The sequence below is a fragment of the Tachypleus tridentatus genome, chromosome 11, assembly GCF_004210375.1.
Source record: "Tachypleus tridentatus isolate NWPU-2018 chromosome 11, ASM421037v1, whole genome shotgun sequence".
In the NCBI taxonomy this organism is placed as follows: domain Eukaryota; kingdom Metazoa; phylum Arthropoda; class Merostomata; order Xiphosura; family Limulidae; genus Tachypleus; species Tachypleus tridentatus.
Genome location: NC_134835.1, coordinates 56,590,950 through 56,607,300, shown reverse-complemented (window position 1 = coordinate 56,607,300; position 16,351 = coordinate 56,590,950). Strand labels below are relative to the sequence as shown.

The following is a 16,351-nucleotide window of genomic DNA, read 5'->3' as shown; positions in this document are numbered from 1 at the left end:
CTAAAATTAACTATCCTTTGAAAGTTTTCATCACCCTGTGCTGAAATTCAACCTTCCCCACTTTCTATCCTGTAGAACCAGAATACTTAACATTCAAAGAAACAAATGAATACTTTTAGTATATGCAAATAAATGCACACAATTGAAAACTTGGTAAGAAAAAATATTAAGGCCCAAACTGGAAAATAACATGCAAGAATCACCTGTGTAGTAACAACTTTTTCAAAGAAATTTTTGTCGTACTAGTACACCCCACCAGAAGATAAACTGTTCACGTAACAATGTTGTAAGATCAGGAGATTTTAACTCATAATGGTAGGTTTTATTCAATGTTTAAAATTGTTTCTATTGTTTACCACACTTGATGAACTTAGATGATTGATTGGTGGTGGAACGTTGTTGACAGTGGTTCACAATAAAGAGAAAATAGTCAGTTGGAATATTATTGACTGTAGCTCATACTAAAGAGAAGAGTCAGTTGGAATATTATTTTTGTATTTTTATTTATGAATACTAAGAATTCTGTATTGGGAATACTTTACAACATAAATTTACTTTAATGTTATCCTTACGAGATAACAGATGGAAATTGAAAACTAATTTTCTTTGGAATAAAATACATGTCAGTTTATCAAGTAAGAAAACTAAATATGATGGCCAGTGAATTCAGTATTCTTTTTTCATTCAATATGATACAGAATTAAAATTCCTCTGTTCATGAATATCTATTTTTAGAAACTCAGTAAAATTTAACTTCTGACACTTTTGCATTAAAATCAAAACATTTAAGTAGTGGACATTAAATATGAAGAAATGGATGCCTTCATTTTTGTGTACATCTGAAATAGCAAGAATTCAGAAGCAAAAAGTTTAATATAAGACATATAGTAAATTAAACTGCTCTTTTATGTGTAGTTTTTCAACCTCTACTTACTTTAGTCAGTTTATAAAAATATTAAAGTAAAATTTGTTTTTGAAATTATTAATGCATGTAAAATGATATTGACATTTTACATTATTGTATTAAACCATAGCAAAAAATAATAAAATATGCATCACTATCACTTTGGATAATGTAAATGTATTTTGTAAGTTTTATACTTTCAACATGTTCTAAATAATTTTATCATCTGTTCCCATATATTTCAGGAGAAATATCTGCACTCTAATAAAGCCTTTATTACTTATTTTTTTACAAGTCAAAGTAATTTAAAATATACATTTAGATGGTGCAATCAATCATTATTATCCTCATATTTCTCTGTTGTATTGTATTTACCATCCATGTTTAAGTACTATAACATGCATATAATTTTGCAGAGTTTATACATGGCCACACTTAAACTGCTACATTGCATATACAATGGATTGCCAGCCATTAAATAAAAACAAAATTTCAATGAAATTAAAACAAAGTAAATGTATGATAATTGTATTCTCCATTTCAGGGTGCTTTCTTTCCATTTTGTTTCTGTGAAGAAATGTACTTCATTGGATGAAATGCACAAAAACTTCCAAAACTTAAGCTGTTACTTCAAATTAGTTAAATAATTCAGTGTTTTTTCAAAAATGTCTTTCCCATTTAAAATGTTTTAATAGCAATAAAAATTAACATTTTAAATATTCAAGTTTAAAAAGTGAATCTGTGCAAATTTTTTGGTAGTCAGAATGATTAAAAATATGATAAATCTTAAGAATTAGAACATTCTGTTCTGTTTATTAATTGTTTCTCAGTGTAAGGGGACAGCCTCTCCCACGTTAACAATATATTGGACTTGTGAATGTATTATAAGCTTATTTTCAATTATGTCCTTTAACTATTTTTCACAAAACAAACTGTCTTCTCCATGTATCAATCAATTACCATCCAAAGCATAAAACAAATCCAATGGATAGTTTTTGGGTTGAAATTTCAAATCTAATAGTGTAATATAAACACTTGCAGTTGTCACAAGAATGGAAATTTCTGTGGTTGGAAGGCTCCATTGTACTGCATAATGATACTTTATTGAAATACATGTCAATATACTTTATTGTTTTGCTTTTTATTTCAAACAATCATAAATAATTTTCACAAAGGAAAAATAAAATTATACACATGTTTCTGGGGGCTTAATGCACAAAAAGGTATGCTAATTCTTTTTCCCCACTCACACACACACACACACACACACACACACACAAAAGCACATTGTAACAAATTAATCTTTCTCATGACATATATTTGGAAAATTTCTTAAAGTAGTGTTATTTGAACTTGGTTGTTACCCAAAATGAGAAAATTTACAATTTAAAAACAAAAAGGTGTTTCATTTACAAAAAATCAATTTAAATAATATCAGTAACTATAAACACCAAAAACACTATCCTACTCCTTTACAAAGCATACTAAATTTAAGTGCATGCAGTGTTTCAGAAAAGTGTTTATATTCACAATAAAAAAAAAAAAAAAAAATTAGTGAGGAAATATTAGATGCCATTTTAAAAATTTGTGATATTTATAATATACATGAAAAATAAAAACATGGAGCTCTCCATTGTTTCTGAGAGAACTCAGTTTATAAAGTATTTTTAATAACCAAAAACCACATATTCAATGCCACAAGACTGATTAAAAACTATACAGTTTCCTTTATAGAAATTTTGCAATACCTAAAATGAATTTCTTTGATGCTTTTCCTATGCAATAGAAAATGTGAATACCTTTATTTAGTTTTGTCAAAAATCACTTCCATGGATGCCACCAGGATTTTCTTATCGGGATTCACTTCTGTTCACGATATATCTATTGGACTGTATACAACTGGCTAAGAGAATATAGTTGTGAACTAACAGCCACACTTTTCTGAATGATATCTAACTACCTCAGCATAAATGAAGAATTTAAGGATTTATCCTAGCAAGAATGTGATTTGAAAATACAGCATTTGCCTGCATAGATTTCATGCAGGTAGTGTACAACACAGCATGGGCAGAGAAGAAAAATGGATGAAACAGCACCTCTTCTGTTCGGTTGATAAACTTCAAAGCATGACTTGAAATTGAATGACCTATACAGTAGAGCCAATCTCAAAACCACTTCATTTTGTTACTTTCCCAAGATTATAGTCAGAACAGGAACAAAAAAGATGGTGATGTCAGTAATTTATGATAACATTCCATTCTCCATGAAAGATCAAGGCAAGGCCTCCATGTGCAGATACACTAATCAGTGAGACATGTTAGAGGCCAAAGTTACAGTAGTTACTATCCAAGATACAATTACATGCAGATATGGAAGCCATAATTAACTTTAATATACCTAAAGGTGGAATTATAGGGACTTGTGTAAGAATATTCACCTTTTACTAACTTAGAGAAGCAAACCTGCTAAGTTAAATGTCAGATAATCAATGTAGCTGGACAACAGGTAGCCTCACTGAAATACAGACTATGCCTTTAACACACCATTACTAAAACCCATGAAGAATCACTTATCTTAAAAGTCGTTAACTCATTGTCCTACAAAACATCACTGGCAAAGACCCTAGAGAAAAGTGTATGTAAAAAGCTTGCCTATCAGAATTACCCACTGCTGCCATCATTACTTGATGGTTGTAGCAGTGGAAAAGCAACCTGTACTAATGTTACTGAATTTATAACTGACAAAATAGAAAACTTAAAATGGTAAGAACACTACAGCAATAGTTTATCTATAAGATACCTATATAGAGTCCAGCTGTCAACTCTTACTGACAAAAATCAGAGTGGACATCAGTGTATACATATAAAATGAGTCATAGTTGAACTAACTACCAGAAGATGCATCATGAAGTATGGAAACTAGAAATCAGATTGGATCACCATCAATACTCTTACCAGTCCCTCTTCAATATCCACTTCATGGAAGCAGTAAATCTTGACAACCCAACCATTTTGCACATGTATCATGTAAATATTTATTGATATTGGTCTGGTGAATATCATAGGCTTTAGAAAAGCTGAAACAGAAAGCAAGGTAGAACCATCTTTAGCAAGGTAAGCAAACTTTTATTTTGTGGTCCAAACTATTGATGGCAATACCCCTGGATCTTTATGACTAAGGGTTAGTTAGTTAGTTATTGATAAAAACTATATTCATCTGTAAAAACAAATGCTGGACAAAAGATTTGATATTTCAAATAAAATGTCTATTTATTATGCTTTTAAATAATTAAAAATGATGATCAAAGTAATTAATAATTATTGGAAGATTAAACTGTCTTAAACCAACAGACTGAAAAATACCACTTCAAGTACAATAATACACACTTTACTTATCTCTCTTTTAACCTATTAAAAAAAGAAAACATTCATAAAACACACTAGTTAAGACATTTTATATCTGAATAATAAACTTATGTACAAATGTTTAAGACAAAATATTTAATGATTAACAAACAGGTCTTATAATAATTACATCTGTAAGTGTTAAAAGATAACTGGGTAGTTATCAAATCTTTAAATCATAATAAAACAATATTTTATGTTTACTATTATGAATGAACTACTTTTTCTAAATGTTTCTATAAAATAATAAATATTTCTCTTTCTCTGGTAAATTAATGTTAAAGTGATCATTTGTTTGTCAGCAGATGCTCTATAAATATTTTAATTAGTATATTAAATGCCAAAGTGTTTCTGCACTTTTTTTCATGTCTGTGACAAAATTACTAAAACTATTTATAACTGTTTATTCTGAATACAAATACATTGAATACAAAGAGACAAGCAGGAGAAAAAGTACTATACATGATACGAATGACTTCTGCCACTGGCTTCAAATGTAACTCAGTTTTTGTGAATTGTTCTTTATTATTATTATTATTACAATGTGTTCCATGCAACCAATTACCTGTAATAGAAAAACAAAAAGTGATTAAAACTACACCTAGAGATGTACATAAGCAAGTATGAACAAAACATCCTAGTCTGTTTAACAAAAATGCTTTAGCTACTTTTAGTGTCCTTATGTAAACAATGTTTACCAAATTAAATATTTAAAAAGTTACATGAACATGTAAAAAATATTAAATATTTGTAAAACTGAAGTTATTTGTACTGTATTACTTTTTAATTGTATTTCTTAACCAATATAAAAATTTTACAATATTCACTTGTGGATTAACACAGTTAAGAATAATATTACATGCTGCTCATGGAATTAATTCCTTCTTCTGAAATCATGCTCATATCAGATTACGTACTATTGCTCAACACCAACATTTTCATTTTTTAAAAGAAAACATTTGCCAGGGGCAGCAAAGTCAATCTTATGAACCACAGCCCTTGTTAAACTTTCTACATTTAAGCATACAACAAGCACGAGCCTGGCATAGCCAGATGGTTATGGTGCTTGATTCGTAATCTGAGTGCCACAGGTTCGAATCCCATTCTCAAGCATACTTGCCCTTTCAGCTGAAGGGGCATTATGTGATGGTCAATCCCACTATTCTTTGGCAAAGAGTAGCCCAAGAGCTGGCAGTTAGGACTGATGGTGTAGATAACCCTCATGGAGCTTTGTGTGAAATTAAAAAAAACAAACAAGCATGACTAAGTGGAAGGGCTTGACAGGTATACAGCTGAAAATAACTAATTTTAGATTCTTTGGCCATATTTCTTATAAAAATTGCTGTTGATTTAAAAGTGTAATAGAAAAATACAGAACATTTGATTTGAACCTTTACGAATTTCAGAAACACAAATATCTTATTAAATGGTACAAGTCATTCAGCTCCACTGAATAACTTTTTGAGTCTAAGAGTTTACATTTATAGCCACAGCATTGACAATATGAATGGTGATGCTGCTTTTGCTTGGATTTAGGTGTAGCTAAGGCACCTACTGGTGTCTTAAGAGTTTTGTGGTACAAGTTTTTTTTCCTTTCACTTTCATAGAAACATTGAAGTCTTCTTTAGATCTACACAATTAATAACATATCTGTGCCACAAGCCTTCGGCAATAACCTATTATTAGACATTGCACTGTCTTATGGTTAAGTTTTTGATTTAAACCAAATACGAATGGTCTAAACAGGTCTTTGCTGGTATTATGACTTATCCATGATTGACAACTTACCATTTCAGTAGTATTTGGTAATTACTGTTATAAAGAGCAATTACATCCACATAATCTAAGCTGGAAAAATTATACTTAAAGTGCTTTTTGTTAAACTCAACTCTATTTTGTTTAGATGAAAATAGAATGTAACATGATGTTAGATGCATCATTATCAGTTGGTAATTAAATTAATTCACATTAAAAACTAAATGATGAACTTTGTTGGTTGTTTATTGAAAAATTATAAAACTATCATTACATAACAGAAAACTGAAAAACAATTTGAAAACCACATTTATGTTACTTGAATTTAGTCCAATGCCAATGATATTTGCTTCCAAGTAACAGCATCAACCGAGTAAAGATTGAAATTCTTAATATTAATCTATACATTCTAAAAATATGTTTACTTTATCATTCCCGCAACTTCCGGATCCATCTGAAGTGCCTCTAGGTGCTGAGCCTCAACCCTACGGTGTCCAGAACGCAAGGACTGAACTGACTTGCCAGAGCGCCTTGACCACCCAGAACCGGATTTTTGACTAGCAGTATAACGAAGACCCTGTGCGGACAGAGTTGCAGATTTTCTACGGCCCAAGGACGGACTTTCCGGTTCTTCGGTGATCCATGGGTGCTTTAATGCTTGAACTGCTGTCAGTCGTTGCTGAGGATTACATAAGAGAAGAGAACGAACAAAATCTTTGGCTTTATCTGAAACTTCTTCCCAGACCTATTAAGGAAAAAAAAAAAAATTAAAAAAAATTCATGGAACAAATCTTTACCTAGCATTTCAAAATTTGAACATTTATTTTAAAAAGTTACAAATATGACAGTATCTCAATGGATAGTATGGGTATTAAAACTTTTATTAAAATAAAGTAAAGAATGTTTTCATACCCATATCAGCTGTCCTGAGACATTTTTAGTTCGTTTCTTGTCATTACAAAAAATACAGAAGCTAATTCAACAATAATTGAAAATAACCAAGAAAACTGAACAGTTATTTACTCCGATCTTGTATATGAAATGAAAATGTGTCTGTTTGCACTCTAACTCCTACCAGTCTATTGGTAGAATCTCAACCAAAATTTGTATGTAAACATTATAAACTAAAGGGAATGTCCTAACAGGGTCAAAGTTAAACTAAACTATTACTAATCTGTAAAACCTGTTGGTCAACTATTCCCAGCCTATTGAGTCAATTTTAACCATAATTTGACTGTAAATGCTATGAATTATGGAGAATGTCCTAAGGAGTTCAAAACTGAACTTACCCTATTTTTATTTTGTAAAGCCTGTTGGTTAATTGCTTCCAGTCCAGAGTCAATCTTAAACAATCTTGTCAGGTTAATAAACAGTGTTGAATATTCTAAAAGGAATTCAAGGTAAAACCGTATTGACGCTGCTGGGCTGTATATTAAACAGCTACGCTTTTCTCACAATCAACTGGGTGTTCAAAGGTGAGATCACCTCAAAATCTTTTTGTTGGTAGAGAGAAAGCAAGCTACAAATGCTGTTTATGAATAACCTTTGTTTTAAAAGTTTGAGGTAAAGTTTATGTTCATGTTCTTACTGTGAAACATGTGGTTGCTGTTAAACTCTCATTTTAAAATTTAAACATTCCCAATCAACTGACTGGTATTTCAACTTGTAAGCAATAAATCAAGACATCGATAGATTAACAAGAATCTTGAGAAAGTCATACAGTGCAGTTTACAAGAAACGCGTGAAAATATATAATGTTAAAAACTCGAGTTGTTTTCTTGACTAATTTATGAAATAATACAGTTTCTATTGTCAGTTAGATTAAACCGGTATACTGGGTTTTAATAAGTCGAGATAATTTCATTAAACACTAGCTGCAATAACAAGTTTTTAAACTTGACACTTTCTCTTTATATATGATGCATATGATTACTTTGTGTTTATTAAATATATCATAGGTTATTCTTGTAGAACCAATACATCCACATCCTAAAGTTAATGGAGTGAAAGAACTTTGATGGAATTCAGCATGCTTGAAAAGGTTGGTTGACACAAATAAACTAGGCTAACTGCACCTGTTTGAAAGACAGGCATACTACAATTTTAAATTTTAGTAGATCAAATGTTTCAAATGTAAATTTAAAACAAACCTTATGTAAGTACAAAAAACAATAGACAAATTACAAATAGGTAAGTTTTACTAGCTCACACCTTCTAAATCACACAAGCTATTAAATATTTCACAGCTTAGATGAACTTTCTATAAGAAAGACAAACTAATCACGAAGAAGATTTTATCATTATGGATCCCAATGAACTTATTTTAATTTCCATTTTTACAAATATGCTCTTTTCTGGCTAGTTTCACTTGAGTTTAAATCACTTCTATATTTTCTATAGAATTTACACCATTAATGTTGCTAAATGCAATTGTTATTTTGCGATAATAAAGGAGGAAAAGGAATAGTTAAAATACCGAAATGGTAAACAGCATATTCAATCTCTTTGCTCATCATAAGTATGAATTATAAGCTCTAAAACTGACTAATGTCGATTAAGAAAGTTAAAATAAAACGGGGCATGTAAGTGTTGGTGCAAGCTAAAAACTGATATTAAGAATGAACTGTACAAATGGAAATAACGTATTTATGAATGTTACAAGAGGGAAAACAACCATCTTTTTTCAATACACATATGCTCTTATGACATATGTTATCTTTTTATTTATTATTAATTTAATTAAAGCATGGGAGTGCAATATACTGACAGCAGAGGTTCTTTATACATGAAAAATGAACTTGTATGAAGTGATGTTTAGCATCTCAGCTTGTATTTAACACTTTGATTTAATGTCTAATGTTATAACAATCCAATTATATTTTAATTCTACTTTACTGATAATAATTGATATTTTTATTTTGAGCTTAATTAGCAATTTGATTGAATATAGATATTGTTATCATGTATACAGATTTCCATATCCTATAAAGATTAATGTCGAAGATTACTAATATTCATTTCATTTGTATCGTAAAAAGTCAAATGTTTTACTTTATCTTTAAAGCTGCGAGACAGTTGTAGGAATAATGTTTCTCTCATCATGTATTATAGACTAGCAAAGTACCGGTTGTTGATCGGATGAAAATGGCTTTAAATATCTCAAATTGTTTTGATTTAATTAACCACATTAATCGAGATTTTTTTTTTTTTCCAAAAAAAAGAATGACTTACAGCCTTGTAAGATGCTAAATCGTAGAAGACGCACCCTAATTTTGGAAAAACAATTCTTAGAAAAAGTAATTTTGACTCTGTAACCAATACCTTTTTTTTTTAAACATACTGAGTGAAAACAAAGTCATATTTTTCACAGTATATCGACAATATTAGTTAAATTGAATGTTTTATGCTAAGAAAATACTTGTAATTGAAATTAAGATCTGTAGGAGTGGCCATTTTGAGTAGACCCTAAGCTAACCTCTTGCCTTAACCTATAACTTTTGTTTGGGAAGGTTACATGGGAATATTAAGGTACTTTTAAACAAAAAAGTTAGTCTTACAAGGCATAAAATATGGTATTTAAGTAAATATTTTGATCACAGTAAAAATAAAAAAAGAATGCTCAAGAAAAAATTTAAAATTTGCCAAAACTATTTTAATCAAAGTAAAACCAGATACCTTGCTCCTGCTTCTTACAGGTGCTTTGTATCACAAGTTTCCAAAACAAAATTCCCAACTTTTTGAGGTCCTGATTTTTGCTGTGTGGTCCAGTGTTGTTTAAGAGCGATTTTGACTTTATTAACGGTTCATTTAATGAGGAATTTTTCTTCTCATTGCAACACAACGATAATGAAAATATCCCGATACCAAACATTTTTGTAAAGTCATCGTATAGCTGATTCTCGCAAGTACGTGCAAGTAAGATATACGACTCAAACACATTTAGATGAGGGAAATACACGCATGTTCCAGAGAATGCACTCACCTTTTTCATTTGAGAAAACTTGGAAAGTATGCATATATGGTGTAAAAAAAGAGAGCCTAAGAAGGATCCACGAAGGATTTAAATAATTTTATCACATATCTGATTATGGATAGAATGATTAGAACCTCCTGGCCACACGTTAAACAACAATAAAAAAATCCAGTCTCTTTAATTTGAGACCAATTGCCCATCTTGTTTGGCAAAACTTGCTATAGTTGTCAATTGGCATCAAACTGCGACCTCTGGGATCGCAGAAAGTTGTACCTATATCCCAAGTTTAGTGTTTGTAGCTTTAAAGTATGTGGCCATGCATAAGGAACAAACCTATACATAAAAAGACATATGCTCTCATATATGTATAAATAGATGATCTAGGATAAATATCACGTGCAATATCTTAACATTAGCAGAAATAAATCCTCTTAACGAATAATACTTCAAAATCCACTTAGTTAGTTAAACTTTAAATTATATCCTTTCGTAGTTTCAACTTGTATTTCCATGGCTTGAATTTAACGGTCAATGTAACCTTTTCTGCCAGCTACCGCTCAGAGCTTCAAGTGACATGCTATAACCTTTCTGCAGTAAAGTTACATTTATCATGAAGTTAAAGCTGTTTTTTCTTAGAATTAGTCATGTGAAAGTAAAACAAAATCATTATAACCGAGATCGTAACAAACCTTTGTCGTTGCACGCCTTATGTTTAGAGGACATAAAGTAAAATTAGATTCATATTTAAAAACACAAGAAACAAACAGGCCCATTTTTTATTGTTATTAAAACAGACTATGTTAGAACAACCCCAAGAAGTATCATATACCACTAACAGACTCGCCTTTTTCGTAGAAGTTAAAACAATTTTTTTATCCCATAAACATGTGATTAGAGCTGACTAAACAAAAAAAATGCGAAAAAAACTCCAACTTCCAGACAAATGGCCGTTATATTCGAAGACACTTTCTATCTGTAGTAAATCAAAGCTCTGAACTGAATTTGACCTACATTTATGATTACTCTGCTTTTGTAACAGCACTGAATTTTCTCGTACTATGCATCGACGACAACGTCTTATGTATGTTAACATTCTACAGTGTACATAAGACATTGCTTCAGAATGATGCAAGCTTTCCGAATTTAAAGAGTAATAATATTAATACACAGATAATTAACTAAATGCATCATACGTTACGAAACAACTCATCTGCTTAAAAGTTAATGTTACAAAACAATGTTTTTCTTTTAAATACGACGTGGGTGGGTGGGTGTGTGCGCGCGCTCACACCAGTATCTTAAAAAAGCTAGATACACGTTGGTGTAAATACTAAAACGACAAAAATGTCAGCTAATTCAAGAAAAATAACCTTTATTAGGCTTTTCGTTCCTACTTTAATTTTCGGGAGTTTTTCTCTTTGAAACATTACAGGAAGAATAAACTCCCGTTTACTTTTTTTCTTTAATGAGACTTCTAAAGAAAGTTTGATACACTTGTATTTATTTTATTTATCAATAGCTTTTTGAAAATTCTGTGTACAACATAAATTTTAAGATCAATTAGCTTAAGAAACACAAACAATGCATTTTTAGAGAAGGTTAAAAAATAGATGTGTGAGCCACTTACTACTATTTTTGTAAATCCTTGAATAGTGAGCAGATACTAAAGGACTGATAGTTAGCTAACGTAACTTCCTCTTTTAAAAAAAAAAGTTTTTAAAAGTATGTTAAATGATGCTTTGCAAAGTCATTTTAAAAAATTTAGAACTTTATTGGATAGTTAACATGGTTTCATCTTGCCCTACAAATCTTTTGACATTCTTTAAAAAGATTACTGATTATTTAAATGAGGGTAAGGGCGGAGATTTGGTGTATCGGAATATTCACAAAGCATTTCACAGGTTGCCGCATAAAAAGGTTTAAAAATAAATATTTCTGTAAGTGTGGAGGACTGGTTAGCAAATTGTTGACTGAACCCCATTTGCAAAACTCCTTTGCTTCCATCCATCCAGTCAGTCTCCTATCCAAATTGGATTATCATCACAAGTGGTGTGGCACCCAAGTATCTCCGGGTTCAGTCGTTGGACCTTCTCTTTTTGATTTATGTTAATGACATAGAAGAAATAGTCAATAAGTTACTTATATATGCAGAAGGTATTATGGTCTTTGGTATTGCTAGGTGCAAAGAGAATGCTGCTGCTTTATATCATTTAGTGAGTGGGCAAATAAATGGCAAATGGGTTATCATAATTTGAATTATACGTATAACTGGAATGGAAGTAACCTTAACAGCGTTATGAAGGAAATGGGTCTTGGTGTAATAGTTAGTCTAAAATTTCTAAACCCATCCAAGCAGTGTGCTCTTGCAAATGGTTGGATAAATACGATTATAGGTTGTATCTAGAGCAATATGTCTTAAACAGGTTACAATTTCATTGTACATGTCATTGGTTAGGCCACATTTAGAATACTGTGATCAGTTTTACCTTAGGAAAGACACTGAATTGTTGGAAAGAGTTCAGAGAAATAGTAGTAGAATGGTATCTAGGATGGAAGAGTGAAATTTCTTAAGTTGATTTCTCTTAGGAAAAAAAAAAGAAAAATTACGGGGGGGGGGGTTGACTGCAGTGTTTAAAAGTTGTGAAGGGGGTTAATAATGTTGATGCATTATCTTTTTTCATACTTGAAGGTGAGAATAGTAGGCCTAAGGGATACAGATAAAAGTTTTGGCAAGGTAGGAGTCACCTTCAAGTAAGAAAGAAAGACTTTTTTTTTAAACGGTGTTTGGCCTTTGGAATGGGCTAGCTCCAGATGTTGCAGAGGCAACAAATTTAAGTAGGTTTAATAACAAGTTTGATTATATATATATATATATATATATATAATAAAGGCTGGCTTTAAGTTTTAATATTTTAAAATTTATTTTAGAAGACTGAACAACTGAAATGGACCAATAAGCCCTATGTTGTTCCAAAATGTTGTGCTTTGTTATATTGATAAAAATATGAAGAAAATACACAAAAAAAATATATACTGACAGCCAATGGCCCAAAATGTTAAATTACAAATCAATCAACAGCCTGGTACTTACGGTGTATGTAAACGCACAAAAAACATTGTACGCACCGATGAGGATTTTTATCATGATAACCAGTTAAATCCGTGTTGCATCTCGGAGAAAGTAATTGTTTTAAATCCAGAAGGCGGCTTCATGTTCGTTGATGCCGCCATAGTAATCCATAAAGAAAGTCTTTCATTCAACGCGGATTACACAAGCCTCTTTCGAACGATCATTTTCAACTAATAAAGAAAGTATTCACTAACAGTGTAATTTGAAACAACCTATATCGGGTGAATTGTGCGCAGACACTCAATTCTAACGAATACAGAGAAAAACGAGCGTGTTGAAGCCTCATAAAAAAATATATATCTGTTTCTTATTAAATCATATGACGCCCCACCCACTGGGTAACAAATTATTTTGAAAGACAGATGTCAAGGCAAAATCTTGTAAGTAATAGCTTTTCACAGCTAGAGGAATGTGTGTATGTCTGCATATCATTGCTGGTAAAAGGGGTAATATAGATAAATTACAATTTATTATAAAATTTCATCCGTGACAAATGGAAGTTTCATATTGACACTTTCTGCCTACTGGATGTCGGTAATAGCATTTAAGTAATTATTCATTCCATGTGCACACTATAATTAAACAAAATACCATTTTAAGTATTCTAAAACAACTTCCACATCACGAATTTTAATTCAAACGTTACAAGGGCCATTGGGTCAAAATATTACGGGAAACCCAATAACACGAGTGCTTTCGAGAGGCATATTATCCTTCTTCAGGAGTGGAGACAGAGTCTACCTTCAAAGAGGTTGGTTAATCGGGTGTCTTTAACTAGAGCTTTTTGAGTACGCGTTCTTTTGTTTCTGAACATTTTATACATCCGTTTAAACTCAGCTTCAAGCCATCCGAGCTTGTTACCCATACTATCCATAAAGAGAACATGGGTCAAGAGTGTTATTAGTGCCTTTAACAATCTGCGACCCCCCTCCCCCCATATGTCTACTTATTCGTTAGTGGCCACATAATTAAGTACTTACTAATTCTTCTATAAGATACTTAACTTTCTTAGTATCGCAGGATGAAAGGTACAGTTTTCTTTTACTCTTCAGAAATACTTCTAGAACTACTGTAGAATTTCAGCAGCTTTTCTGGTGAAAGTCATTACGTGAATGTTCAATAACATATATTTAATTGGAATTCTAAACAAATTCGGTTAAAACATTGCAAACATGTTTTACGAAACTGGAACGCTGTTTGTGTTGGTATTAAAATAGCTGGGTTTTTTTTTTTTAGAACTTCGTAACGTGATATGAAGTTTACTTTGCAAGCACAAAAACATGCCAAAATTAGTTGCTTCAATATATGACAGATACACAAAAACACGTACGTATGCTAAAAAATTCAAATTACTGTATATCGCATACAGAGCCTCAACAAGTCAGCAGTTTTGGAGAAAAGTACTTCTACGAAAAGAGGAAGAAGCATATAATAGAACATTTCTTGACTGATTTTAGTCTGTAAGGTCACTATTTCTTGGTATTTAATCAAGTAGCTACGTACAGATTTATGATCTACAAACAATAAAGCACGAGATATACAGAAAATTTTGTAAGTTGAAAAGTCTGAAACGTTTCAATAACACCCACATAAAAGTAACTATATAAGAAACTTGTTTTATGGCGGAAATGGTCAACCTAAGGCACGCGTGTGAAAATCTTGCAGTACACTTACCGAATATAACACGTGGAACAAATTGTGCTTGGAATGTCCAAAACACGCACGAAATGCTATTAAAGTACACATTAATTACGTCATTAAAAATATACAAAATAGAAGCGCTAAAACGTTTCGCCAATCCGATTTCATAATAATTTGTAGTACTCGTGAATAAAAGAAAATAAATTCTAAATGAAGTTAAATTTTAATTTTCAGACCTTGATTTAGGTAAGGCATGGCTCAACATTTCCTTAACAGTGATACTTAACCAACACTACTTAAGCATCATTTGCCAAATTAATATTCGATACCTGATAAAGGTAAAAAGAACATAATTATTGAACTGTGGGCTGCCACCAAGAGATAAATTAAAACGTAAAACGAATTGAAAGCGACATTAAAATGAAATACTTAATTCTGTGGAAGTAACCACTGTATTATTCAGACAGAGTAAGAAACAATAGTTTTGTACAAGCCGTAGCTAAAACCCGTGTGAAGTCTCACGAGCTATATCACAGACCATAAAGACAAAAGGAAGTACTTATGACACTCATGCACAGACTATTAATGTATTACCTCAAGACGTGCAAGATTGACTTAGGAATAAAGAAGCTGCTGTGATTCAAACCAAGAACTGTTCGCCACTTTGTTGCAGAAAAAGTAAACAAGTTTCACTGACTTTGTAAAGCGTCTTGTCAACATTGTGGTAGTTTTGGTTGGACCTCGAACCCGCGACCCTCAGATTGCGAGTCGAGCACCCTAATCATATGACCATGGCAGGGCCAAGTGCTGAAAGCTTTAACTGTGGTTGTCTTAGAACAGCAAAATATTAATATAATTAGCAAAAAGTAATTTATTTTATTTTACAAGCTCTTTCAATAACCACCCAAAATTGTTGTATACATGTGGTTGATTTATGGTGTTTTTTGCATTTCGCGCAAAGCTATACGAGGGCTACCTGCGCTAACCGTCCCTAATTTAGCAATGTGAGATCAGAGGGAAGGCAGCTAGTCATCACCGCCACCGCCAACTTTTGGGGTACTCTTTTAGTAACGAATAGTGGGATTGACCGTCACTTTATACCGTCCCACGACCGAAAAGGCAAGCATGTTTGGTGTGACGGGGATTCGAACCCGCGACCCTCAGATTATTATGATATATGAGAAGTATCTAATACGTACTTCAAAGTCAGCCATATTTGCTGTACCAGTATACAGAAATTAACATATTAGAACTTACGGTTATAATGCTGCAAAATGAGTTCAACAGTACCTTAAACTCGTTAGATAAAAACGTTGAACTTCTGGGAAATTCTGCAAAATGTAAACCACAAGCACAACGTATGGTACGGAAAACAGATGCCATATTTGATAACGCCCATTTGTAAGTCAGCGAGAAGAACGTACAGGCAATCTTTTTGCTGTCCCAGTATACTTTCTACTTATTATCAAGACAGCTCCACTTCGGTACCACAGAGTGCCGCTTCGGTAGTTTTCCTTTCACGTAGTATACAGGTTTGTAGGGGA

General features: G+C 31.9%; 1 protein-coding gene across 1 annotated transcript in view; it reads right to left on the bottom strand.

Moving 5' to 3' along the window:
- Window positions 1-489: 489 nt before the first annotated feature.
- LOC143232203 (serine/threonine-protein kinase H1 homolog) overlaps window positions 490-16,351 on the bottom strand; it is a 48,727-nt gene continuing 32,865 nt past the window's right edge. Inside the window, exons 2-3 of the mRNA XM_076467352.1 lie at window positions 6,489-6,808; window positions 490-4,873 (exon numbers count right to left, since the gene is read on the bottom strand). Of these exons, the coding sequence (XP_076323467.1) occupies window positions 4,870-4,873; window positions 6,489-6,808 (324 nt within the window). The 3' untranslated portion in view covers window positions 490-4,869. The remainder of the gene's footprint in view (window positions 4,874-6,488; window positions 6,809-16,351) is intronic.